Here is a 24,568-nt window from a genome sequence, read left to right as displayed (position 1 = left end):
AGAATTTTCAGCGTGTTACTTTCACACAAAAACACTGCTAAATAATGCTCTAGTTCTCATCGTGTCGTAAAACGGCGCTACCTCCGCTGCAGAGCCACAGCTGGCTATGAGGCGCTCGCTGCTTAGTGTATCAGTCCGCGCGCGGCGTGCCAGATATAAACAAACGCAGGTAGTCTGCCAGGACGAAGAGACAGGATGAGAACTAGAGCCTTATTTAGCGGTGTTTTTGTGTGAAAGTAACACACTGAAAATTCTCTGAATAAAGCGTGAATGCAGACCGATATCAGATTTTTTCGGTGGGAGTTTGTTTATTGTGTTTATGTTTATAGTGTTTATGTGTTTTTGGTTGAGTAAAATATGGCCCTGTCTGAGTGCAGAGGAAACCGGTAGAGGAGAAGGGAGGGGGTGTTTAGTGCGAGCGCCCTGGGCTTCTGCTGCACAAAAACACTGCTGTAGGGGTAATTTCTGCCCTAAACCTTGTGATAGGACCCAACTTATTCCATCCCAGAGTATCACTTTAAGTTCAGATATTTTGAACTGACAACATGAACTTTTCAAAAATAGTTATTTTGTGAGAAACATTTAATCACAGCTACTTCTAAGCATCCTCATTCCAACATTTCTACTCTCCATTATTTTAACATGTCACTTTGTGGGCACGGACTTCCTGTAAGTCATCAAAGGTTTTGGACTTGGCAAAAGCTATGGTCATGTGGCTTTAGAGCTTCTCATGACCTGGTAGCTCCAACAATCGGATTGATTGTTCTGGGGTTTAGGATTTACTGTAACTCAGGCTGATATTCAGCTGTGACGCTTTTTTGGGTTTCTTAAAAAAGAAGACTGGTCGTAACTAAGATTTACCCACCGTTTGATCTTAGGACCTGCAAAATGATAAAACAGAAAAATTAAAACCCTTATCAGATTTCTTCATCAAACATTCATCAGCTTGTTTGCTTGCTTGCTGTGGTCCATTTATGTGAGTTATCTACCCTCTCTGTGTTCCTTTCTGGTACCACTGCCCTGCTGATGAGCGCTGCTAAAGCAAATGTATCCTATCTTTCTCTGTGACATAACACACTAACATCTGCCATCTTACACGTAAATTTCTAGAAGAATCAGCGTTACTGCCCTCCAACAAGCTAAAAGTTGATCATTGTTCAGAAACCTGACACACCTGACGCCACGGGTGCATTAAAACCACATTTGCTCATTTGGCTTTTCTCTCCTTTTCTCTCTACTTGTTCTTTTCCCTTCATGTGTTGTTAATACTACCTGTGCGTGTGTGTGTGTGTGTGTGTGTGTGCGTGTGCGTGTGCCTGTGTGTGTGTTGTTTTCATACCCATGTCTGTGTGCTGCCCCTGACTCTGTCTGTTGCGTGCTTGTGTGTTGTAGACACTGTTCCCCCGTCCACTACTTCTTCTCTGTGTTCACGGCCCACCACTGGGCCTCCCTCAGTGTCTGTCTTCCCAAACTCCACCCTAAATTCCAGCTCTTTATCTACAACCAGTTGGTCAGGTACTGTACAGTGCTCTCTACCTTTTCCTCCAGCACCCCCCACCTAGCCTTCACCCAACTCAACCCCACCCTATCCCACCCAACCCCATCCCTTGGAACATGCTTGTGTTCACCCACTGGTTCTGGGACCTTGTAGAGGTGTGGGGGTGAATGATGACTGATTGGATGCATTGGTTTGTTTGGGGTTTTCTTAATTTTCAGGAGGGATTTCTGAGGGGAGGAGCTAGAGTGAAATTTGAAGTGTGCCCAAGGAAAGCTTCATTAATGAAATAAACTAACCTTTTAATGACTTTACTTTACATAAATCAGTTTTTCATCAAATTTCATTATCATTCAGTCAGATCTCAAATGACCCAAGTGTTTGCTTCAAAACATAATAGTTGCAAAGCAATGTTAAAAAAAGATAGAACGCTATCTATGTGAAGTCCAAAGGTTAGGCGTATTCTTACTGGAGCCTTCCTTGCTGAACGATAAAAATCAGACCCCCTGCTTGGGTTTCGCTGATTTCTGTGGTGATTGTTTGTGACTCTCCCACTCGTTTCTTCTTTTTTTGATTGATGCAGTGCAGCTCTTTACAATGCTGTTCAAACTGTGGGCTTCTGGCTGCTCAGCTCCTGCTCAGTTATCATTACAAAATGTTCTGAGAGTAACCACACTCTGACAAGGACGAACAAGACTTCTGCAGAGAACAGACTACAGATCGAGTGGTCTATCTCTTTAATGAGCCCAGTAAATCTTAACTAGCCCTCTTTATTAGGGAACTGTTCCATAGGATTGGATAATAAGTACAAATGGCCATTGGCTGTAATAGAGTTTGGGAAGGCACTAATAGAAACCTCAAGTCTGGTCCTTCAGTATCTGTCCTGTCATCAGTTTACATTAGATCAAGAAAAAGACCTCTAGATGAAATCAATGCTACATAATACTGCACTGTGATGGCACACAAAGCTGTGGGAGACCACATCATGCCACAGCTATTCTTTATTTGTAACAGGCACACATGTGCAGGAGAATTTGCCTTACGAGACTGAGTTTAAGGCTCAGGGAGAACAGGTGTTTAAAGTGTATTTGGCAGAAACTTTTACAGTGTTTAACCAGGTTTCAGTCTATTGCATGAATCCGACATCTTCACCCTTATTTTTTTCTCCCGAGTGACATGCCACCACTTATGCTTGCCTTTGTAACGGGTGCTTGTATGCTACCTTAACATTTGGGTATTTTTTCCAGGATAAGAAATGAGTAAAGCATGTTTCTGGTGGGTTTGTGTGTATTTTGGTGTTTTAAAAGAAGTTCAAGGTAAGTTTGGAGTGGTAACTGGATGATGAGGGGATATGGGTTTGCTTGCTTCTGCAGTGTTACTTCACAACTTTCTTTTATCTTAATTGTCTTCATTTTGCTTCTCTTGTCTCCCATCACCACCTCACCCTTACCTGACATTCCTGTTTCTTGTTTTCAATGCCCTCATCCTCCCCCTCACCACTTTACTATCTTCCTTTTCCTCTCTTCTTTCTGTCCTTCCCCCTGTTTCATCCTTCATTCTTACCATCTCCTTTCTTCAGGTTCCTGACAAAGAGAGAGCAGCAGTTGATGCATAGGCGTCACCATGCAGAGGAGCTGCTGCAGTGGAAACAGCGGCTTGACCAGGAGGAGGCTGAGGTGTGCAGGATGGAAAAGGAGGCCCTAGCTGTATGGGAAAGAAACACTCCACATGACAAGAGAGAGGAGATATCCAACATTAGCCCGAGCTCTAGACACCATCAAAGCTCAGAACTCAGAACCGACAATGAGAGAGGTGAAGCAGATTATACCTGTTTTGTTTTGCTTTGGTTTGTTTTCCCAACAGAACCAATCTGAATGTTTGTTATCAATATCAAACTGAATGTTGAAAACAAAGGATTCTCCGTGATTATTTGTTCTACATACTTTCAGAATATGTGAGTGAGGCTGATGGTTTATCAGGAACACCCGAGTCCAGTATACACACAGAAGGACTAGAATCTCAGCAACTAGGAAGCCCAGCAGTGCAACCCGCATCAGTCCCTGAAACACCTTTGGCCTCTGTCCAGAGCAGCCCTGCAAATTACACTCAAGACTTTACTTCAGCGTCCCACTCTCCAAACAGACAAGTAAGCTTATGGTTTTCAGCTTGGGTGTTATGGTGTATAAAGCTTCTCCAAAACTTCCCTTTCATGTGCTATGTTTGTGAGGTGTTTTTGCTGCTGTGCTTTCTTTCCAAAAGAAATCTGTTGATATTACTCACAAGTTTTCACAGACGCTTGATGTTTTGTTCCAGTCTCAAAAGAGTGGAATCATGGATTTGTTCATTTTCTGTGCATGTGAAATATCAATCCAGACACCCTATCATCACTCTATCTTACCATGCTTTTATATCCTCAAGTAATATTCCCTTCTCCTCCCCTCCTCCTCTTCCTTTTTAGTTGGTCCAGTCTCCATTCAAAGGCAGCCACAGCCCAGTTTCCTCTTCTTTAGACGGCAGCAGCAAAACCAGGATTCAACCTCGCTCCTCCTCCCGGACCCCCAGCATCACCCGCACTCAGCCAACTGATAGTCCCATGGCCCCACAGACGGGTGAGTAACCAGTGACTTCTAAGAGTTCTATGTTCAATAGTTACAGTGTTAACACTTCCTGATAGTTTTCAGAGAATGAGGGGGATGGAGACCAGAGAGACTGTACATAATGCAGCTATATTGCCGGCTGTGTGTAGTCAGGCATAATGTGATGCTGCCAGGAATACATTATGCAAGCACTTCCCTGATACCTAACCTGCTTAGCTGTGTGATAGTGGTGAAGAACACTTTGCATTGCACTAAGTTATCAGACAAGAAACCCTCCTGCTGGACTAGTATTGTAGCTGGATGTATTGAATTTGTTTGTCACACTGTTTTTTAAACCTTTAATCCATAGTACTGATTGTCCATAGCATAGAAAGCAAAAAACAGTCACAAAAATATCTCGACACATTTCTTGGTAAGAAAGTGTACACTAATCTCTAAAAGAATTGGGTATGAGTTCAAGTGGGTACAAAGTTGGATTACTCCTTGCTAATCAGAGGTCTGGCACGAGTTTCACATTATAACTGTGATTTATCATCTAAATTTACCAGGAGAACCCATTTCAGACCAGAGCGACATAGAGACCCGCATCAAGGCCTTGAAGGAGGAACTCAGGAAACGAAAATTTATGGCCTACCAGCTGAAGAAAGAGCAGAAGAAAAGGAACAAGGAGAGATTAAAGGCACAAGAGGCTAGCCTGCTGAAGCAGCTGGAGGTACTGTTAGTGTGTGTGTGTGTGTGTGTGTGTGTGTGTGTGTGTGTGTGTGTGTGTGTGTGTGTGTGTGTGTGTGTGTGTGTGTGTGTGTGTGTGTGTGTGTGTGTGTGTGTGTTCTTGCATTAATTCATGTGGTGTTTGATACATTTGAAACATACTTTCTTTCAGAACTATGACAACTTCATTGAGAAAACAAAAGCAGAATTGAACAAGGAGCCAGACTCAACACCTGATTCAGAGTCCCCGACGAAAGACTCCACATCAATCTCAGAGCAGTCGAGCATTAAACCAGCTGCTCTCAGGTACCAAACTGCTAGAAACATGACACAAAATAATCTGTACTGATGATGAATTTGAAATATCACTGATTATTAAAAGTAAATCCTTCTCCTTTAGATCTGAAACCAGCAAAATCTCTGAGCCTGAAAGGCGGCCAGCTGATGCTGCATTAGAAAACGGTGGGTGATACACTAACTACAGCTTGTACATACCTTACATTGACTATTTATTTCATAATGATATATATGATATATATTTCTCTGATATTTTGATCTTTTATCTTGTGCCAGACTTCCGCCCCCTACCTGATGTAAGTAGATCAACCTCAGTGCCTGAAGAACTGTCAGATGAAGACCCACCAACAGTCACTCCGACTCCAGTTCATGGCAGCCCAGAGTGTCCAAGTCTTATAAAGCTCTCCTCTAGAGAAGCCCAGGCATTTATGAAAGAAGGAGAGAACATTGTGTTTCATAAGGATTCTGGCATTCAGGAAGAGCTGGGGGTAAAAGTGAGCTCTCAGTTTCAGGATCAGCACTCTAAACAAGAAGACCGTATGGACTCTCAGCAGAAACAGTCTCAAGCCACATCCTCTTCCATTAGTGAAGAAAAGCTGTATTCCTCTTCTGTTGGCACAGGGCAGGATAATCAGATAAAGACGAGGGAGTCATTTGAAGCTGAAGAGGCTGTAAAATCTAGCATTGTTGCCTCCAGTCCTCCACATTCAGCTGCAATGGACCTCAAAACTTCCTCACATCCAAGCTCCTCATCAAGCAATCACTCCTGCCCCCCTGACTCAGTCGCATTCACCTCAAAGAAGGAGGCACCTACAAAAGATGTAAACGCCTCTTCTCCCACAGCAGACAGCTATCATGATGACTTTGACTCATCAGCAGATTCTTCAACCAGAGGAGAGCTTCAAAGATCCAAGCCCACCTCTCAAATCTCAGGGTCATTAACAGAAACCAAGGGCTCAAGAAAGGACTCACCAAGCAGAGCAAGCCAGGAGGAGGAGGAGGAGATAGGTGAAGATCTGAGTCATCATTCAGTGACGAGTGTTGCTAGCATCCAATCTGAAAGACTGTTGGATCTTGACAGCCCCAAAGAAGACTCCCAACGTGACAGCAAGGCCATGGTTAATTCCAGCCACTCACCACCTGCCTTCCCTCTTGGTAAAGATGAGATGCCAAGTTTCAACATTGACGATCGTGTTCTTGTTGGTGGTGTTCAGCCTGGCACTCTGAGATTCAAAGGTACGACTAGCTTCGCTAACGGCTTCTGGGCTGGTGTGGAGTTGGACAAATCTGAGGGAAACAACAATGGCACGTACGATGGCATCGTATACTTTGAATGTGGCGAGAGCCATGGTATCTTTGCTCCTCCAGACAAGATTACACACCTGCCAGACAAGTTTGAGATCTACACAGACACCACAGAGGATGAGGACTCATTCTTTGATGATCTGTCGGATAAGGGCGGGGAAAAACGCAAAACAAACAAGGAAAAATCCAAAAATCTAAAGAATAGAAAAGGAGACACATCCTCTATGGTGTCTGGCTCTGGTGATGCAAAAAATTCAAAAGAGCCTGCTGACAAGGTCAGATCCAACCTCACTTTAGAGCAGAACAGAGAAACAGAGCAGCTTATTCCTAATGGCAACACGGGAGACATCATGTTGGACTTTGAAGACACACCAACTAACCTCCTCATTTCTGACGTCGAGAAAGTTGTCCTGGAGAAGCAAAGTCAGAAAATTACAACTGTTGAGAAAGAGGATGTAGACTCTCCTTGCCAGCTTCCTTCTGTAGATCTGTCCACAGACAACAGAAGAGACATTAAGGATGAAGAAAAAGACAGAGACCTACTGGACACATGTGCAGACAAGCTCCTCCAAAGCTTTGTGAAGGACACTGTGACGCAATTTGCCCAAATCAAAAAGGCTAAGGGAAAGAAGATCCAGGCTGCCAACCAAATGAATGGAGAGCTGTTTGTTGAACATGCTAAAGAAGAAGAAGAATGGTTCCCCTCTGTTGAACAAAAAGATGGTCTGCCCTTCTTCCTGACTGCAGAAAAAGAAGAGCTGTCTTCTCCAGAGCTGTGTAACCGACCCGTAAGTGTGCTTCTGATTCTTTGATAAATTGATAATGAAAGTTTGAGGGATTGTTTTTTAAGAAGTGTTAAATGTGATCTTGGCCAAATGTTGTAATTCCTACTGTGGGGAAATGATATAATCAAGTCACTGACAAACACTACTTGTTGATTTGACCTGTTTGTACAACCAAAGTCCAACTCAGGGTTGACAGACTGTATTGGATTTGACCTCTTTTGCTGAAAACATCAATGTGTTTGAAGCCTCAGAAAGAAAGAAAGAACGAAAGAAAGAAAGAAAACTAATACAAGATCAGAAGTGTAAATAGATGGTCTATATTGTGACTTGACATTTCATAGTTTCTTTACATTTATGAATGATTGTAATTTAAAATTCTTTTTCAGCAAACAGCTCACTTCTTTTTTTGTGTCTATTACAACAGGAGAGTCCAGTGTTGGGGGCCAACGGTCAAGAGGAGCTCGCCAAAAAACTAGCAGAGCTGGAACTCAGCCGCGAACTTCTCAACGAGCTTGGAGACGATCAGGACTGGTTCGATGAGGACTTTGGCCTGAGCTCCCGCAGAGAACAGCAAAGACTCAAACAGAGAGAGGAAGAGGAGGAGGCCAGGCTGGGGAGGTCAGGCTCATCAACTGGAACAGCCCTAGGGGGGCTTGTTCCTTCATCAGGTGTAGAACAGCAGGTCAAGACCCCCCCTAGGCCTGAACCCCCTCTCCCACTGCCACCTAAACTTCCTGAGCAGCCTGCCATGGTGGTGCCCCACTCAGCCACAGAGGTGGAGAAGATGGTCCATACTGCTACTCAGGAGATCTGGGACAGTTGTGGTTTGGGGATTGAGGGAGGAATGACCCTCGCCCAACTGCCAAACCCTCAACCTTCCCAAGAATATCTGGGTAAAGAGGCGGGCAGCCAGGACCAGGAGGCTGTCTCCATTCGCAGCTACAGAAAGGTGAACAGGGGGGAGAAGTTCAAAATACCAAAAAAAGTCTAGATTAAAAAGAAAACCATTAAGATAGCCTGTGAGGATATAAAGCCTCTGTGTTGTATAACCACAACACGATCCAGCTGCATAATTCACTTTCTCTTTTCTTCTAATCACTTATGCTGGAGCAGTATAACACAATATTTCTGCTACTGTAGTGAAAAGACAAAATGTGTAGACTCCAAGTCAGCACTTAAACTAAGTGAGATGACAGAGATATGTACATATATTTTAGTTTGCTGTTTCAGTATCTTGGACTTGGTTTTCTTGCCCCAAATATTGCCTTGAATGGTCAGAAACCTTGCTTGGAATGTAAACACTTTTAATGAATTTTGGTTTTGGTACTTTTTCTCTAGTCCCATCTTACTAAACTTTAGAATGCTCAGTTTGCTTACTCAAGCACTCTTTTCTCTCTGCTTTGTTATTTTTCAGGCTGTGTATGACCTGACATGGGAGATGATGCAGGAGATCTACGCTGAGGACCCCAATGCTGATCAGCCTCAGTGGGTCAAACCACGTCGTATCAAGTCCTCTTTCTTCCATAGAGTGAAAGCAGCTGGAGACATATCCCAAGTCCAGGTAAAGCACTGCTGAAATTTGTGAGTTCCTTGAAGTGCTTAAGCAAAATTCCCTACTTGGTCCTGCTGTATTAAAGGTCCAGTTTTGGATCAGTTAAAGCTTCTGAGTTTTGTCTCCAGGAGAACAAACAGACCTCAGAGTGTGGCTTTGTTCTTATTATTTGGTTATCAGTAAACTTTAGAGTGTGGTAATCAACTCTTTTATAGTTGTACAAATGTAAATGCAGTATCATGCCTCTAACACAAGTGATAACACTTTGCCTTTTTTTTATTTTGTGCTCCAGAAATTCATCACAGCAGAGGTCCTGAAACTCTTCAGTCTGACAAAGGATCAGTGCCAGAAGACTGACTGGCAGAAGATGCTCAAATTTGGCAGAAAGAAACGGGACAGAGTCGATCACATATTAGTAGGTTTCAAAACGATTTTGTTCATTGTTGTGAAGGGTAGAAATTTCTGATACACAGAAAGTTTTAACCCACTTTATAAAGTTTCTTTTCATACAGTCCTTCAACTTTTGTTTTTCTGGGTTATCTGGAGCATTTTTTCTTTCCACTTTGGGGCAAGAACAGTTTTATGAAAATGTATATTCAAGGGTTGACAGATTTAAATATAAAATCCCAAATGGTAATGTTTTAGCTAATATTAGAAAAATCATCAGATCTGTTAGTAGTATGAAGTCTATTTGGTTAAAATGTCCATATTTAAACTGAAGTGTTTAGTGATTCTCTAGCTTGGACATGTTTACCTTTCTATGAGTCACTGTTCAGGACCTGACTTTGTTTGTCCCCCAGGTTCAGGAGCTGCACGAGGAGGAGGCCCAGTGGGTGAACTATGACGAGGACGAGCTGTTTGTCAAAATGCAGCTGGCAGACAGCATCTTTGACACTCTGCTGAAAGACACTGCTAACATGCTTACGTTCATCTACGACAAGAGGGCCAAAGTTGACACTCTCTCCTGACGGCTTCTCTGTCTCTGATTTTTTAACTACAACCTCTAGCTCAACCTTCCTCTTTCCCTTACCACAGTGAACTCTACTTAACTTGCCTACTGCTGCTCAGTCTTCCACCAGCTGGTGTGCCAACAGCAACCCTCAGATGCCTTCACTCCCAGCATTACCTCTCAGCTGAACAATTGTTTCGATAACATTAATTTGCTGAATTTGTTTCAGCTAATTTAGTGTTTCTATAATTTGCTTTAGACATAAAACCTTAACATCATCTGGTGTCGATCCTTTCCTACTAAACTGGTCCTTTTATAAACACCAGTTGCAAAATGAAAATATGTTTTGATAGGGCTGACTGTGCCATTTGTTATCATTTCAAGTTCATTAATGCTGCTAAGTTATTTGTTCCATTGAGGACTTGAATATGTACAAAATCCACCTGAAACAAATGCAGGTTGTTATATTTTGTAATAAATGTTAAAGTAAATATATGTATGGATTTTAAAATTGTAACAGAGAAGCAGATAAAAACAATTGATTTGACAGTGACATGCTATTTATTATATGGCTCATTAACTTTAAGAAATAACTTAAGCCTCAGTCCACGGCGCATAGACTTCATCTAGCTTGAGCTAAGACAATTTAATTTTTTCACTCTACAGTTGTCAGTCTGTGCTGTACTAAAACATCACTGAGATCAGATATTGTAAAAAAAAAAGCCTCCATTTATGTTTTATTTATTGTGTAAAAATGTTTGAAAAGAGGTAAGAGGATTATTCTGAATTGTAAATGATTGTCAACATGGAAAAAATTGAATATTGAATGAAACTGTAAAAAGCACAAATCGAAATGTGAATGTGAACTTGGCAATATATTATGTAGGAGGTTGAAAGAGTTTTATTGTAACTAGAAAACAAACACAGTGGCAAAAACTGTCTTTATATATAATTTTCATAGGTTTATCGTTCTAATCTTTTCTGAACCCATGTCCATAACTGTTCAGATGGTCCCATGAGTCCCACTTTGATCTGTATCACAGGTTTTCTTCTGACTTAAACTTAAGAAAATGTCTGTCCAGTGATTTTCAGTTAACTTTTTTTCTCACTAACTTTCGCACTGTGTTGCTTTCCTCATTGTCACTATTCTGTGTTACCATCAAAAAATAACACATCCATTAACTTTGTGTGTCCAAAAACCAAGTCATGCTGTTTCGGAGATGTCAATTGATCACTTAACTTTTTTTGAGCCTCAACATACTATGTTCCCTAATGTGTATAATATGGAAGTCAGAGATAGGAAGTGGTTTGACTTAATACTCAGAGAATCAAATCACAAGATGGTACTAAAATGCTGGATTTGAGCTCTTTCGATAAACTGAAAAAAAGTGCTGTTTCCTTATATTTATCTGAAGTCCTGCGTGAGGTTTCTACCTCTTAAAACGTCTAGTTGTGTTGCAAAATTGTTTTGTGTTCCACTATCTGAAATTTGGCTTTATGACACTTGGCAAGTTCAGACTGGCCAGCCAAGCAGAATGTAGCCCAGCGATGGTCGCAGCTTTCAGTTCAAGTGCCTCTTTGAGTTGACAAACCTGGTTGATGTCTCAACATCCTTTGGACCTATTTGCTTTGAATGTCTCTTTTAACTGCTGTACGCCACCTATTTGTGATCCTTCAGTGACCCTTCTTCCTTCTAACCAGTATGCCAACACTTCTGTTTCTGCCTTATCGCTCTTTGTATGAAAGCTAGTTGAGAGTCTTTGTAAACAGTCTCAGTTCCTTCAGCCTCAGCCTTTTGGGAGATGTTTGTAACCTGCATCACATTAATCACATAAATGTCAACAGCTCCTTGTCCGTGTCAGAATGCATATTGACACAGTTGAGTCATTTTATTGATAAACTGTATCAGGAACTTGTTTGTAGACACTCCACCCTTACAAGCTGCACAGTGTGCGTCATAGAGCTGATGATGCTGAGCACGTAGGACTGGATACAACAAAGGGCTAATTTTGGTCCTCATGGTCAGTGCTGCTTTGATCCAACAAGCTATTTACAAACTGGTTGTGGCGTGTGTGTTTGTTGATCCTCCCTGACACTTTGGTACTGAAATGACTATACACAGTCTTTCTTATACTGTCAATGTTTTGAGAGTTTCTAACCTGTATGGTCAAACTGTAAATTATTTGATGTAAAAAAAGAAAAAAGAGCAAAATTATTTGACACCAACTTCCTCCATGCTGTACGACTTATATGTCTGTTCCTTGGGCATATGTAACTGTAATTGTGACATGACTAGTACCTTAGAAACACTTTCTGCAAGCCTTTATTACCCTCTGTGGTTGTCCTCTTCAATTGATTGTATATGGAACAATGTTAAGTTCCCCTCTGTAACTATGCAGTATTTGGTCTTACGTATGGACCAAACAGCTTAGACTTGCTGTAGCCTGTAGATTGGACATGTCTCCAAGAAGCTTGGAGCTATTTGGCTTTGGATGGGGTCGCTCCTGTCTGCTTCTCTGAGATCAGTTTTCTTTAGAGATAAAGCAGTTTACCAGGTTAGAGCGTCCCAATAACTGTATACAAAAGCAGGCACGAATGATTCTGATCATCAAAATTAATCCTGTCGCTCTACAGTTTTCTCTTTTGAAACGTTGGTGATTATTTATAATAATGTGCTGTAAGAGTGTGATGAATGCACTCAAGGACTTGTATAATTCTTTTATGGGTGTAAATATACTGTCTCTTCTATCTGACCCATTGTTACTGCAACCTAAATGATTGATGTAAAATAAAAACTGTTGACTTTGCAAATATGTGCATAGTATATATTTGTTAACTAAATGAACTTGTATGGAATTGTAAATAAAGCTTTCACTGTTTCTAAAAGAAAGCTGACATGCAATGAGTCCTGGTTTATTTCAGCGTAGGCAGCTGTTTGACTTTGATTGTGGATACAGATGGACTGCAAGTCAAAAGTGTTCGGATCCTTCAGCTCAGTTGTCATGTTTAGGCATCTGGTAACCTACATCAAAACCATAAAACCTTGTGTGTCCATGTAATGGCAAGGTATGAAATCCTACTACAAATACTGGAGATGCTGGAGTGAAGGAGCTGAGGGAAATAAGTCCAAAGTTTATGTGCCAGTATTTGAACTGGAAACTCCAAGACAATTAAGTGCATTTATATTGAAGAACATGTTTATTAAGATTATGGGAAAACATTCTTCTGTTTTCGAACACTGAAAACATCCTTATATTGTGTTATTTTTTAGTAATCTCTAACTTACCTTCCAGAAATCCTTGCGGAAAAATCTTTAACTGTATGTAAAAGTACTGTTGGCTGAATTGGCCTCGGTAACAACTACAACAGTTTTTTTTTTCTTCCAGGTAAGGACAAACTGAATTTCTATGATATTCAACACAGCTTCCAAGTAAAAGATTTATTTATTTGTTTATTTATTAATTTGTTCCATACATGAAAGCTGACGACCAAATCCATACACAGGTGCACATTACACCCTAAAACAAACACAATCATGAAAGGAGCAGCGTGAAGAGAAATGTCTCTTATATTTGTCTGCCCCTACTTGAACAACTTTTAAAAAAGAGTAGATGGTCTGACATCACATACAGTTGAATTTCAACAGCCTACATTAACCCGTCATCGATTTTAACAACAAACACAAACAAAACAAAAGCAAATAAACAGCCTACAATAAAATAAAGAACTCCAAAAAATGTTCAAATTTAAACCTCAAAACATGCATCGCATCCAATTTAATTTTCTAGTGTGTATTGACTAATTTTTTTGCATTCATACATTTCTTTTAATTGATGAGTCCCTGCACAACCCTTTAAGTCCTGTGATTGAAAATTCCATATTTTTACACCTACAACTGAAGTACACATTTGCTTTAAAGTAGGTCGAGCGACTTGGTGCTTAAAATCAAATTTTCTTCTACGATTTTGATCTTCTGTGGTAAACACAAATAGCTTTTGTAGGTTTTCTGGTAAAGCTCTGTTTCTGGCTTTAAACACAACTAGTAATGTCTGAAGCTCTATTATCTCTGGAAGCTTAAATAACCCTGATTTAATAAATAAACTATTGGTGTGTTCTCTGAATTTGACTTTGTTAATGATTCTGATCGCTCTCTTCTGCAACAAAAACAAAGGCTTTATATTATTCATATATGTATTACCCCACACTTCTGCAGAATAACTCAGATAAGGCAGTTTAAGTGAACAGTACAACATTCTCATTGCTTTGCAATCTAAAACATCCTTGGCTTTATTCTGAATAAAATATTCTTTGATAACTTTCTTTTAACATATGACACATGTGATTTCCATGTCATATTTTCATCCATTATGATTCCCAGAAACCTAAACTCAGATAGGGGAGACTGGGGACAGTTGCAACAAGCCTTGTTTCTCTAATCAGAAACATGCTAGAGTGATGACACTCACACTGCACATGCTCAGTTAAACCCTCTACCCACCAAGAAGAGAGGGGCCATATTGAGCATCTGGTCCTGCTTCTATCAAGTAAAGTTGTTTTGGAGGTATGAAAGTAGCTTTTTTCATGAGCTGTTTTTTTTTTGTCATACTGTCCTGACCTTATGTATGAATGAATCCAAATCTATCTAGTTTGAATCACTGTTTGTTGATTATTAAATGACATGGTGAGCATGTGTCAATGTCAACGTGGCTAGCTAGCACTTGGTGTTTTGTCATGACTGGTACCATGGGGACAGTTGCAACTGTTGCAACTGTCCCCATGGTATTAGGTTAGTCATATTAGAAGAGACCACACAACCATATTTTTTAAGATTTTTAGTTCAAAATAGGCAAAATTAATAATTTTATTGCTCATGATGTACAGAACAGGTAATCATGGAGAAACTAATGCTAATGATAAACAGAATAACATCCCAAATAACTCGTTAAGCAAAAATTAGCAATTAGTTATTGCTGTATGTTGTATGTGTCATGTAAACTTGTCATATAGTGAATGAATCATCTAAATAGAGAAAATGTACAAAAAAGAAATTATTCCATTCTTTTTGTCCCAAAATGCAATATTGAGTTTTTATAGCTTCAGTAATATCTGCACATTGACTCAAGGTAGGCCCATGTTTAAAACAAAACAAAACTAATTAAATACCTTAAAGCTGTACAGAAAAGAAAATTGCATTTGAGCCCACTCTGGGTCATAACATTCGTATTTTTCCTATTTAGACAAAACACTGTGAATAATTAGTGAAAAATTAATGTTTTTTTATATGTTGCAACCGTCCCTGATCTGTGTTGCAATTGTCCCCAGGTTTGGGGTCAGTTGCAACGTCTGAATTCCTCTATTCAAATTAATATTGTGATTAATATGGTATATGTAGCTATCTTTAAATGGTATGGGCATTTAGCAGACAGATGTAGGTTTAATATGTAAAGATTTGGTGAGACTAGTCCAAATATTCTCTGAGTAACTGAGAGTAATGTAAAAAGTGTTGCAACTCTCCCCAGTCTCCCCTACCTGCTCAATATTCACTCCATCCATGTATAAGGTCACTTTTAACCCTCGTTTGGTGCAGCTGAAGGAGATGCTAGGTTGTCATAGAGATAACCCAATTAACTGAGAAAGACCACGTGATGCGTTTAGGTAAAAACGAGAACCGACCTTACAAGTTTACTTTTATTGATTAATTGTTTAAGGTCGTGGTTAGAAACGAGTGGAAAAGTTCCTTATAGTTTTCCTTTTATAAAGTTTTCCTTAAAATAATTTGAATATATTTTTGAGCCACGAAATTGGAAAAAATCAGTCTTTATGTCTTTCCTTTGTGCGTCATTTCAACGACCTGGTGTAAACATTTCATAAATGAATCCGGACAGGTTCAGAAAGTGGAAAACGGGCATGTTGGGAGGGTGTGTTTGTTGAGAGCGGTGTTTTGGTCAGGCAGTAGTAAGTGGACGCGGGGGAGGAACTCCGAAGTCTGCGCTGGCCTGGAAACGAGACGGAGGAGAAGTTGTGTCAAGTTTTGTTGCACAGAGGTGGAAACTCGCCGCAGGAAGACCAACGGGCGATCAGCTGCAGCAGCTCGGACCGAGGAGGAAGATGGCGCGTCGCTGCGGCCGTGCCACGTCTCGGTTTACCAATGAAATACAAAAATGTCCCCAAAAGATAGCTATTTCTGCGGTTTGGATATGTCTCTGTCTCAGCTTTCCCTCCACCGTGGAGGCTGGACTGTACACCGCGTCTGACCAAGTCATCTTGTTGAGTCGAGATACTGTGGGAAAAGTTTTGGTGAACTCCTCTGCAGCTTTGGTTGTGGAGTTTTACGCTTCGTGGTGTGGACACTGCGTCGCATTTTCTCCGGTTTACAGAAGTCTTGCTCGAGACCTTAAAGGTATGTACACGCAGCAAGTCACTAGCTTAAGTTGATCACAGTAGACTGTTATAGTGATAAAACATGCAGACAGTGTTGTGTCTAATCTTTTTCAGTTTTATGGATAAAAAGGCTAGTTCAACATTTTAAGACTATGTTTATAATACTTTTATTTCCCTTTGCTGTATTACTGCCATGATCACACCTTTCATTTGTATCACCGGAATGTTTTCCCCATCTGTTAATTGGAGCATGTGATTTCATAAATGTATTCTTATTCTGCTCAGTCACCATCACATCCTCCAGCTGAGTTTTTGTCTCTGTAGCTCATGAGCCAAAAGAAATATCACACAGCCATGAGAATAACTGTTCACAGGACTCAGGCCTCAGTCATGGAAGCGTTTCAGTCCTGTGTTTGTTTCATAACCTTGACCCACACTAGCAGCAGCAGCAAATGTTGCCTCAAAGTGCCTCCTCTCATCAAACAAATTAACCTGTTGATGATGTGTAAAGGGCAGGTTAATTTGTTTGATGTACCTTTTTTAACCTTCTTGAAGAAATTACATGTTCTTGGGTAAATCATTATATAAATAGTACAAATTAAGCTTGCAATACCTGTTCTGTTAAAAAAAAAATTAAACAGACACTCATTTTTAAATTATCATAGAAATGTTGGCACACATTACAAAGGGACAATGGGACCTTTTCCAGTGTCATTAGAAAGGACACCAAATATTTGCTCTCTCTCTCTCTCTCTCTCTCTCTCTATCTGTCCCCCTCTTTTTATTTGATGTTTCTTCAGAATGGAAGCCAGCGGTCGACCTAGCAGCTATAGACTGTTCTGAAAGGGTGAACCTCAAAGTCTGCTCTGATTATAACATACGAGGATATCCCACTGTAAAGGTATTTAACATTTGTTTTTGTTTTGTTTTGTTTTTAAAATTTACTTGTACAGGAATTAGAGATTTTCTGTTTTGGAAATCTACTGACCAGAGACAAACATGACTAAGAGATGATGATAAGGAATCTTGAACTGCCCCTTAACTCTGAATTATTTAAATAGTTCTTACTTAGTTATCTGGTCAGGTAGTGATCAGTGTACCAAAACAACAGATAGCAAATTGGTTCTTTTCTGCTATTGAGTCCCTCTGTTTCAGTAGATACTTCACTGTGATAATATAGTAAAGTGCTTCCCATGGCCCTGTGTGACACTGACCTAATCAACCTTTGGACTCTTGTTTGTACAAGGCAAGTATTCTAAATGTGCAGCATGTAATCATATCATTCAGCACGCACTGAAGAGTATTAAGCTCCTGAGTTTGTCCAATCAGAGGCACAGCTCATGTGGCTGACAGGTCTGGCACCCTATAGCTATTTGAAAGGAGGCTCAAAGCCTGCCTCTTGAGCCTGCAATTCCAATATGGCTCCTGCTGACCATTGACTCCATTACTCTGTTCAAAAACAGATGGGTGGTGTCACAGAGACTTTGTCCATATATTATATAGTTTATGGACCTTGTTTTAGCATTAGTAACTTAAAAAGGTCCACAACAAAATAGATGATGACAACTTGTCCGTCATCCTCCAGTTCAGCCAGCCTCCACCTCCACAGGGTCCAGGACTGAGCTTCTTCAGTCATGCTCCATCTCTGTCTCCTGGATCCTGTCTGCTCACAGCAGGTGAAGCTCTTCCAATGTGGCGTTGGTGTCTGATGTTAGCTCTGTTAGCCATGTCTGTGAATAGCATGATGCTACTCTGCCCTCTGGTATTCCCTCTGTTGCTGGGTTAGCACAGCTAGCTTGTCCATCTTATTGGAGATAGATCTTATGTTCCCAATAACGATGGATGGAAGGACAGGTCCATGTTGTGACTTCTTAGCTCAAACCTGAGAACCAGCACGTCGTCCTCACCTCCTTCTTCTCACCTTGTGGGAAGACATCAGGCCTTACACCAGTTAGCATTGACATGCTACAGGCTGCTAAGAGCTGAGTTCACATGAAAACAATGCAGCCACAAAAAAATTGTTGTCCATGACCAACAAATGAGTCATACAAAGTAATGATCCAATCCAAATACAAAGATTACAAAAAAGAGACGAAAAAATTACAAGAAACGGACAAAGAAGAGAGAGCTGCTGCAAAAGGCAGCCATAGCCAACAGGGCGGCACCTAGCAACCGCTAAAAAAGGTAGACAATGAAATATCTTCAGGAGAAAATACAGTTTTTCTCAGATATCAGAAATTGATTTTTGATTGATTTCATGAAACTTACCCCTTTGATGGTTAATATCGGTTTCAAACTACAAAAGCTTCCGCTTTGAAAGCTACATTATGGTTTCAGCCTTGCGTCAGTAAGATAACTTAGACTCAGTGTTATTTTGTGTGATCATTTTGTAAGAAGGGTCCGTCTCCCTCTGAAATACACCCATGGATTAAATCGGTATCAACCTGTATTGGAAGAGTCAACTAACATTGGCCATTGGCAAATATTGTGTAATGAACTGATGTTGGTAGTGGACGTGAAGCTACCTGTTGTGTTCCAATCCTGTTGTGCTATCAAACCCAAAGTTAGGAGGAGGCTTTATTGATTCAAATAAGAAGGCATTTGTTGAACAAACTTCAGGGTGACAAAAAGCTATAGATTAAATATCAAAGTACTACAGATCCAACAGTCATTTCCTGTTGCAGTTCAACTTGTATGATCTGCAGCCAAAATGCAGAAGAGCTCCAGCTTCCAACACCTGCATTTGTATTTTTATCATATCTGATTGGTCAGCGTTAGCCTGTGTTTGCTCACAGTCCCTGTCTCTCCTCACTGTCATCCAGCAAAAGCAGCTAAAACAAAGAGCCCCTTCTGTTTGAACACACAATGGAGCTTTAACATCTGCGACTCATTTTAACCAGGAAGGATTTGGGGGTCAAGGCGGGCAGAGGGGAAGCTGCCCCCCCCCCCAACATAACCAAACTTTACACAACATGGCTTTGGTTCTCTAATGGCCTTCTCATCAGATCCTTCTTCTCTTTTTCTCTTTCTCTTTACTTCCTTTGTAACACAAACCTACTCTTGCTCTTTTTCTACAGTTCTTCCGTGCTTATTCAAAGCCTGGAGCTCTAGGACATATAATAAAAGGTACTGTTACCACTACGATACACATGAAAGTCACTCAGTTCTAGTACGAGTAAAGAAGACACTGGCTGTAATCCTCTTTGATAAAGTAGGAGCAGCTAACTTGTTAAAATTGTAGATATCGAAGAATGTACTGGAGATATTTGGTGTAGGTCATCAAGTGTTTTTTCTTTGACTTTCAGATTTATATCCAGATACAGTGTGGCTTCGGCACAACATCATAGCCCAACTAGAAAGCCATGGGGAGCCTTGGCCCCCTGCCTGCCCTCCGCTGGAGCCCACCAGGTAATAACAACACAAGAGAAGAAGCACGCAGGCATGCCTAGTTCAAAACCAACATGTAGTTAGTTCATTTTTGAGGTAGTGAAGGCTCATCTGACCTCAGGAGGATGGATCTAAGTGAAGTTTCATCTCCCCTAAGCTTTTTATTTAATTGCTGGAAATATCAGCAGAGAAAAACTATTAAAAACCTGGGCTCTAAAGTTAATCCATTAAAACTGTATGTGAGTGGCCAGTTTGGTTTGGAGGTGGAATTGCATCCCATGAGCAAGGGGTCATAGTCCAAGAAATACACAGACCAAGTCCATTTTCAACCTGTGGCCTTTTACATAATGTCACTCCTCACTCTCTGCCTGAGTTTCCTGCTCTGTACACTGTTCCTCTCAATAAAGGCTTAAAATCCCAAGAATGGAAACCTGGAAATATGTATGTGGCAGGTCTTTTGTTTTTATTGTGTAAGCCAATACTGATACTTCTTAGATGACCAATGTTTTGTCAAGTTAGGCCCAAGACAAGGAGCCAGGAAGTTTTTTAACTGAACCCTTTTTGTCCCTGTCAGAGTTTATTAGTAAGGCATGGTAACAGAGGAGAGAAGTAACTGTTTAGTTTCAACTGTTTTTCAATGCATTGGTCTGCGGAGTGGATATAGATTCTTTGCGAAAGATGTACAAAGGGGAGTCTATCTATATCTATCTATCTATCTATCTATCTATCTATCTATCTATCTATCTATCTATCTATCTATCTATCTATCTATCTATACATCTATACATCTATACATCTATACATCTATACATCTATACATCTATACATCTATACTGAGTGTTGGTAGTTGTGTTTTAACATCTCTTTGTTTCTTTATTTAAAACATGGTTTTTATTGTGTTTGGCTTTCCTTCAAGACTTACAAAGTCATGGTCTAAAGACTTGTTTGTTCTTTTGTCCTCCCACTGTCCAGCCAAGCAGAGCTCGACAGCTTCTTTGAGACTAATAATGTTCAACACCTCGCTCTAATATTTGAAGAAGATGGTTCCTACGTTGGCAGAGAGGTATCAGCACACATTTCTTTCTCCTGTGATAGATTTTTAAGCACCTAAAATGATTAAATCTTACAGATATACAAATGTAATCTTTATTGTAATCTGTGTTATGTACTGTTTTCTCCAGGTAACCCTGGATCTGCTGCAGTTCGAGAACATTGCAGTGAGGAGAGTCCTGAGCTCTGAGAAGGGTCTGGTCAACAAACTGGGTGTGACTGAGTTTCCATCCTGCTACCTTTACTATCCTGGAGGCAACATCACCAGGCTCAAAGTGTGAGTGTGCATTCTTACTTTCCCCCAATGTTTCCTGTTTCTCTTCAGCTATTCTATCAAATATGGTTAAAAAAGCCCCCTTTGTTCTTTTTTTATTTGAAAGGCCACACTTAATTACCTTTGTTTCGTCTCTCCGGGCTTTTTCAAACATTGCTTACAGATTTTTATGATGCACATATCTAATGTGTAAATACTTTGAAAATTTTATAACCGGCTGTTTTAGTGAAATTCACTCTCAATTCCTTCCTATGGGGAGCTCTGACCAATTTTCATCCTAGTGGAGTTGTATTTTTGGTAAGATTAGAATACGACTGTGGGTGGGTCTGTATTCTTAGGCATGAAAATATAAAAAGGCATTTTTTTAAAATTTTATTTTAATGGTTTTATTTTGTGGTGTTGTGCTGCAAATGAAGGTAACAGCAGGATGATGTCAGTGCCAGGACAGACACTCTGTCTGACGGTTTTATTGTCCACTACTTTCCACAACAGCTGCTTTGTGACGGCACTCGACACATGACAAGCCTACTTTGTAAATATGTAAATAGAGGAGGGCAAATTAGGAGATGAACCCGCTGAACAGGAACAAGCGTCTCCTCCTACAGGATAAAACAATGACGTGAAACTTGAGCATTCAGAAGTACTGATTGTTCTCTGTGATGGACAGGACTGAATGACAAGTTGAGGTTATAGAGCAGTGTTGCTCCTGTTCTCCTTTTGTTTTGTTTTTTCACTCAGCATTTTCTGTGAGCAGCAGCCAGACAAGAACTACTTACAAACATAACAAACTTTTCACTGAAGTATTTATTTAGTTTGATATAAAATACACAAGCATGTTTATTTCCCTTGGTTTCAATTGTTCCAAGTGTGACAGCGTTGCTTTCTGCAGAAAACCTTCGTGCTGTACTCATTATCTGAACCCTATTCATGAGAATACTTTTAAACATCTGGCCTCTTAATGGGATCAGAGCATCAAAATCGCTCCCATTATTCACTTTCATAAAGCGTCACTGATCATTCCTCGCCCTGCAAATTCATCTGCTGTTCTCTGCCTCTTTGTTTGGCTGTTTCAATAACTTGGCATGCAAAGAGGACTCTTTTTAGTTGACAAATGCAAAAAAGGAAATGATTTATTGCTGATTTATTTATTCACCCTCCATCTCTCCCCTTCCAGCCCCCCTCATCTCCATCACTGTACAGAGGGGAGGTTTTTTAATTTCTTGCATGAAAACAATGCCATTGCTTTCCTGGCTTCACCTGCCAAACAAGCCCCCAGCTGCACACGGCGACAGATGGCCTCCCATCATCACTGAATGTCTGATTGATCCTGGGAGAGCGCAGTTTGCCTGTGTGTCTATGTGTGTATGTGTGTGTGCGAGAGTGTGCAGGGGCGTCTCACATCCGTCATGCATCTAATGTGTGCTGGTCCCAGGTGAATGTGCAACCCCCCTCCCCACCAAAGCACACCCTGATGCCTGCCTGCCTGCTTGCCCCTGGGATCGCTGGATGAATGGCTCCCCTTCCACATCTGTACACTCCCACCAGACACGCAGGTGTAATTGAGTTCCGGGCTGGTGTGAGTGAGCGTGGGCCCAGAGTATCCATCCTCCTTATTACCATCCTGCTCCAGTTTTACGATGCCCTCCCTGTCTCTCTTGCTTTTCTTTCTCTCTCTGCCCCTGACAAGTGGAGAAAGCAAATGAGAGGAGGATGCGAGAGGTGGAGGGGTAGAGAAAGAGTAAAAGAGAAATCTTAATAGCTGTGGTTCCAGTTGCAGTGTTATCACACAACTTAATAGTCAGCCATCTCCCTCTCTGTTCCCCACTTCTTCTGGCACCATCTGCTCAGTATTTTAAACGCATTCCCGTAAGTGTGTAAAATATATGGTCGCAAAAAAAAGTGGCCATAAAACATTTTTTATAGTGGTGGAGTGCTGAAACAAAAGGTTGGGATCAGGAAAAAGTGTTTGTTTAAGTTTTTTTTGCAGCTCTTGAGCCAAGCTGTTCATGCTTAAGATACACACTGAGTGGCCCAAAGTTTGTACTGCTGTTTTTCATGTTGGATGGGGATTTCTGATTTGCATACACCTTTTCAGTTTTTAACCAAAGAGGCAAGGTAAAAACTGCATTAACCTCTCTTTACGAGAAGCGTCACTTCAAAACTGAATAGTTTGAAGCACTCTGCGACAAGAACCCATTAACTGAAACAAAGAGGTCCAGCTTTAAACATGTCAACCCTGGATGAAAAATATGTCACTGCTGTGTAGGTGTTTTATTTTGAGTACTCAAAGTGTCCATCTCACTTGTCATCTCCCTTAGCAACATCGAGGCTCGTGCTTTCTACTCTTTCGCCCTCAAGAGGCTGCCAGGGGTGGTGCGGTCAGGAAAGCCTCCGCCGGTGACCAATGGTGCCCCCATCAACAGAACCGTGGAGCCCTGGAGACCCTTCAACAAGTATGAACACACAAGATGCTTAAGCTGGCGGACAGTCTCAAGTCATTGTAAGCATTTTGTATCATGAAGGATATGTGTGTGTGTGTTTGTGTGTGTTTGTGTGTGTGTGTGTGTGTGTGTGTGTGTGTGTGTGTGTGTGTGTGTGTGTGTGTGTGTGTGTGTGGTGTGTGTGTGTGTACGCGTGTGCTCAGGTCCAGAGTGTACATGGCAGATCTGGAGTCAGCGCTGCACTACTCTCTGCGTATGGAGCTGGCTCTTCACCCCGTCATCCGAGGAGAGGCCCTGACTGCTCTAAAGAAGTATATCTCTGTGCTGGTTAAGGTAAAGCTCCCATGGAGAGCACTGCACACACACACACGCACACACACACACAGTTTTTTCTAATAGCAAATACATTGTATAATCGTATTTTTTTTCCAGGGTTTATTTTACATTTCAGAAATAATGAAAGTTTGAAACTGAGTAACACAAAATAAAACAAAATACACAGTGAGGTTTTGATTCCAGAAATGATGCTAAAACATGCTGAGCTGGAAAAGCCCTCAGAGAGCACAGACCTCCACCAAGCATAACGTGATTGTTACGCAAGACTTTAGTCCTACTTTAATGTTATACTCCCTTTCAGCAGACTGTCTGCTACTATTTGGTGTTAGCTGCAGGTTTGTACGATAACTTGTTACCTGACAGTGTTGAAAATTATGATGACTCGGTACATATCATAATCCAGATCTTAGTATCCAGAATATTGCCAGGATCTGGATCAGAAACGATGGTGACCTTGTCTTGTATTGTTTTGCAAAGCAACCCAACCATTTATTGTGGAGTTATATACACATATGTTGAAAACGGCCCTATCTCACAATAATAAAGAATCCTTTAAAAAAAAATCTTGATCTGGACATTGATTTGGATCACCTCCAAAATTGTATCGCTTTTTCTTTATCCCATTTTGAACATTTCATGGAAGTTTCATCAAAATTTGTTGGTTACTTTTTGAGTTATGCTGTTCACAGACAAACAAACAGACAGACAGACAAACTCTCCCTAAAACATAACCTCTTTGGCAGAGGTAATAATTGGGAATAATATGACCCATGGTCCGCAGTTTATTTGACTTCCTGTTTACATTCTGTGATCAGAACCTCATCACTATTTTTGTTATCAGGGGATGGAGGAAGTTGGTATGAGACAAGAAGACACATTACATTTTTCTAAAATGACGTAAAATTAAAATTGGATTTCTAGTGTACTTTTTCTGTTGGAGTAAAAAAGTTTTTCTGGATATGAGTAGGAAAAAAAAATTTCCGTGCCTCCAAATGGGAAAATGAATAACCA

The 24,568-nt window shown here is 40.7% G+C and overlaps 2 protein-coding genes across 3 annotated transcripts in view; both read left to right on the top strand.

Moving 5' to 3' along the window:
• cep350 (centrosomal protein 350) overlaps positions 1-12,506 on the top strand; it is a 31,065-nt gene extending 18,559 nt beyond the window's left edge. Inside the window, exons 27-38 of one of the 2 annotated variants that reach the window (XM_074667650.1) lie at positions 1,393-1,515; positions 3,075-3,307; positions 3,445-3,641; positions 3,954-4,104; positions 4,641-4,804; positions 4,973-5,106; positions 5,201-5,262; positions 5,374-7,190; positions 7,612-8,136; positions 8,602-8,748; positions 9,032-9,154; positions 9,540-12,506. In XM_074667650.1, coding sequence (XP_074523751.1) covers positions 1,393-1,515; positions 3,075-3,307; positions 3,445-3,641; positions 3,954-4,104; positions 4,641-4,804; positions 4,973-5,106; positions 5,201-5,262; positions 5,374-7,190; positions 7,612-8,136; positions 8,602-8,748; positions 9,032-9,154; positions 9,540-9,707 — 3,844 coding nt within the window. In that variant the 3' untranslated portion in view covers positions 9,708-12,506. The remainder of the gene's footprint in view (positions 1-1,392; positions 1,516-3,074; positions 3,308-3,444; positions 3,642-3,953; positions 4,105-4,640; positions 4,805-4,972; positions 5,107-5,200; positions 5,263-5,373; positions 7,191-7,611; positions 8,137-8,601; positions 8,749-9,031; positions 9,155-9,539) is intronic. The other variant, XM_074667651.1, reaches the window with a different exon arrangement.
• A 3,068-nt stretch (positions 12,507-15,574) lies between these two features.
• The window catches only part of qsox1 (quiescin Q6 sulfhydryl oxidase 1), a 31,380-nt gene continuing 22,386 nt past the window's right edge, over positions 15,575-24,568 (top strand). Inside the window, exons 1-8 of the mRNA XM_074667349.1 lie at positions 15,575-16,088; positions 16,870-16,970; positions 19,147-19,195; positions 19,375-19,477; positions 20,429-20,519; positions 20,638-20,783; positions 23,099-23,233; positions 23,425-23,554. Of these exons, the coding sequence (XP_074523450.1) occupies positions 15,797-16,088; positions 16,870-16,970; positions 19,147-19,195; positions 19,375-19,477; positions 20,429-20,519; positions 20,638-20,783; positions 23,099-23,233; positions 23,425-23,554 (1,047 nt within the window). The 5' untranslated portion in view covers positions 15,575-15,796. The remainder of the gene's footprint in view (positions 16,089-16,869; positions 16,971-19,146; positions 19,196-19,374; positions 19,478-20,428; positions 20,520-20,637; positions 20,784-23,098; positions 23,234-23,424; positions 23,555-24,568) is intronic.

This window comes from Halichoeres trimaculatus, unplaced genomic scaffold (assembly GCF_033239565.1).
Source record: "Halichoeres trimaculatus isolate MK-OKI-2021-1 unplaced genomic scaffold, fHalTri1.1 fHalTri1_scaffold_4, whole genome shotgun sequence".
Taxonomy (NCBI): Eukaryota; Metazoa; Chordata; class Actinopteri; order Labriformes; family Labridae; genus Halichoeres; species Halichoeres trimaculatus.
This window is presented reverse-complemented; position numbering and strand designations above follow the sequence as displayed.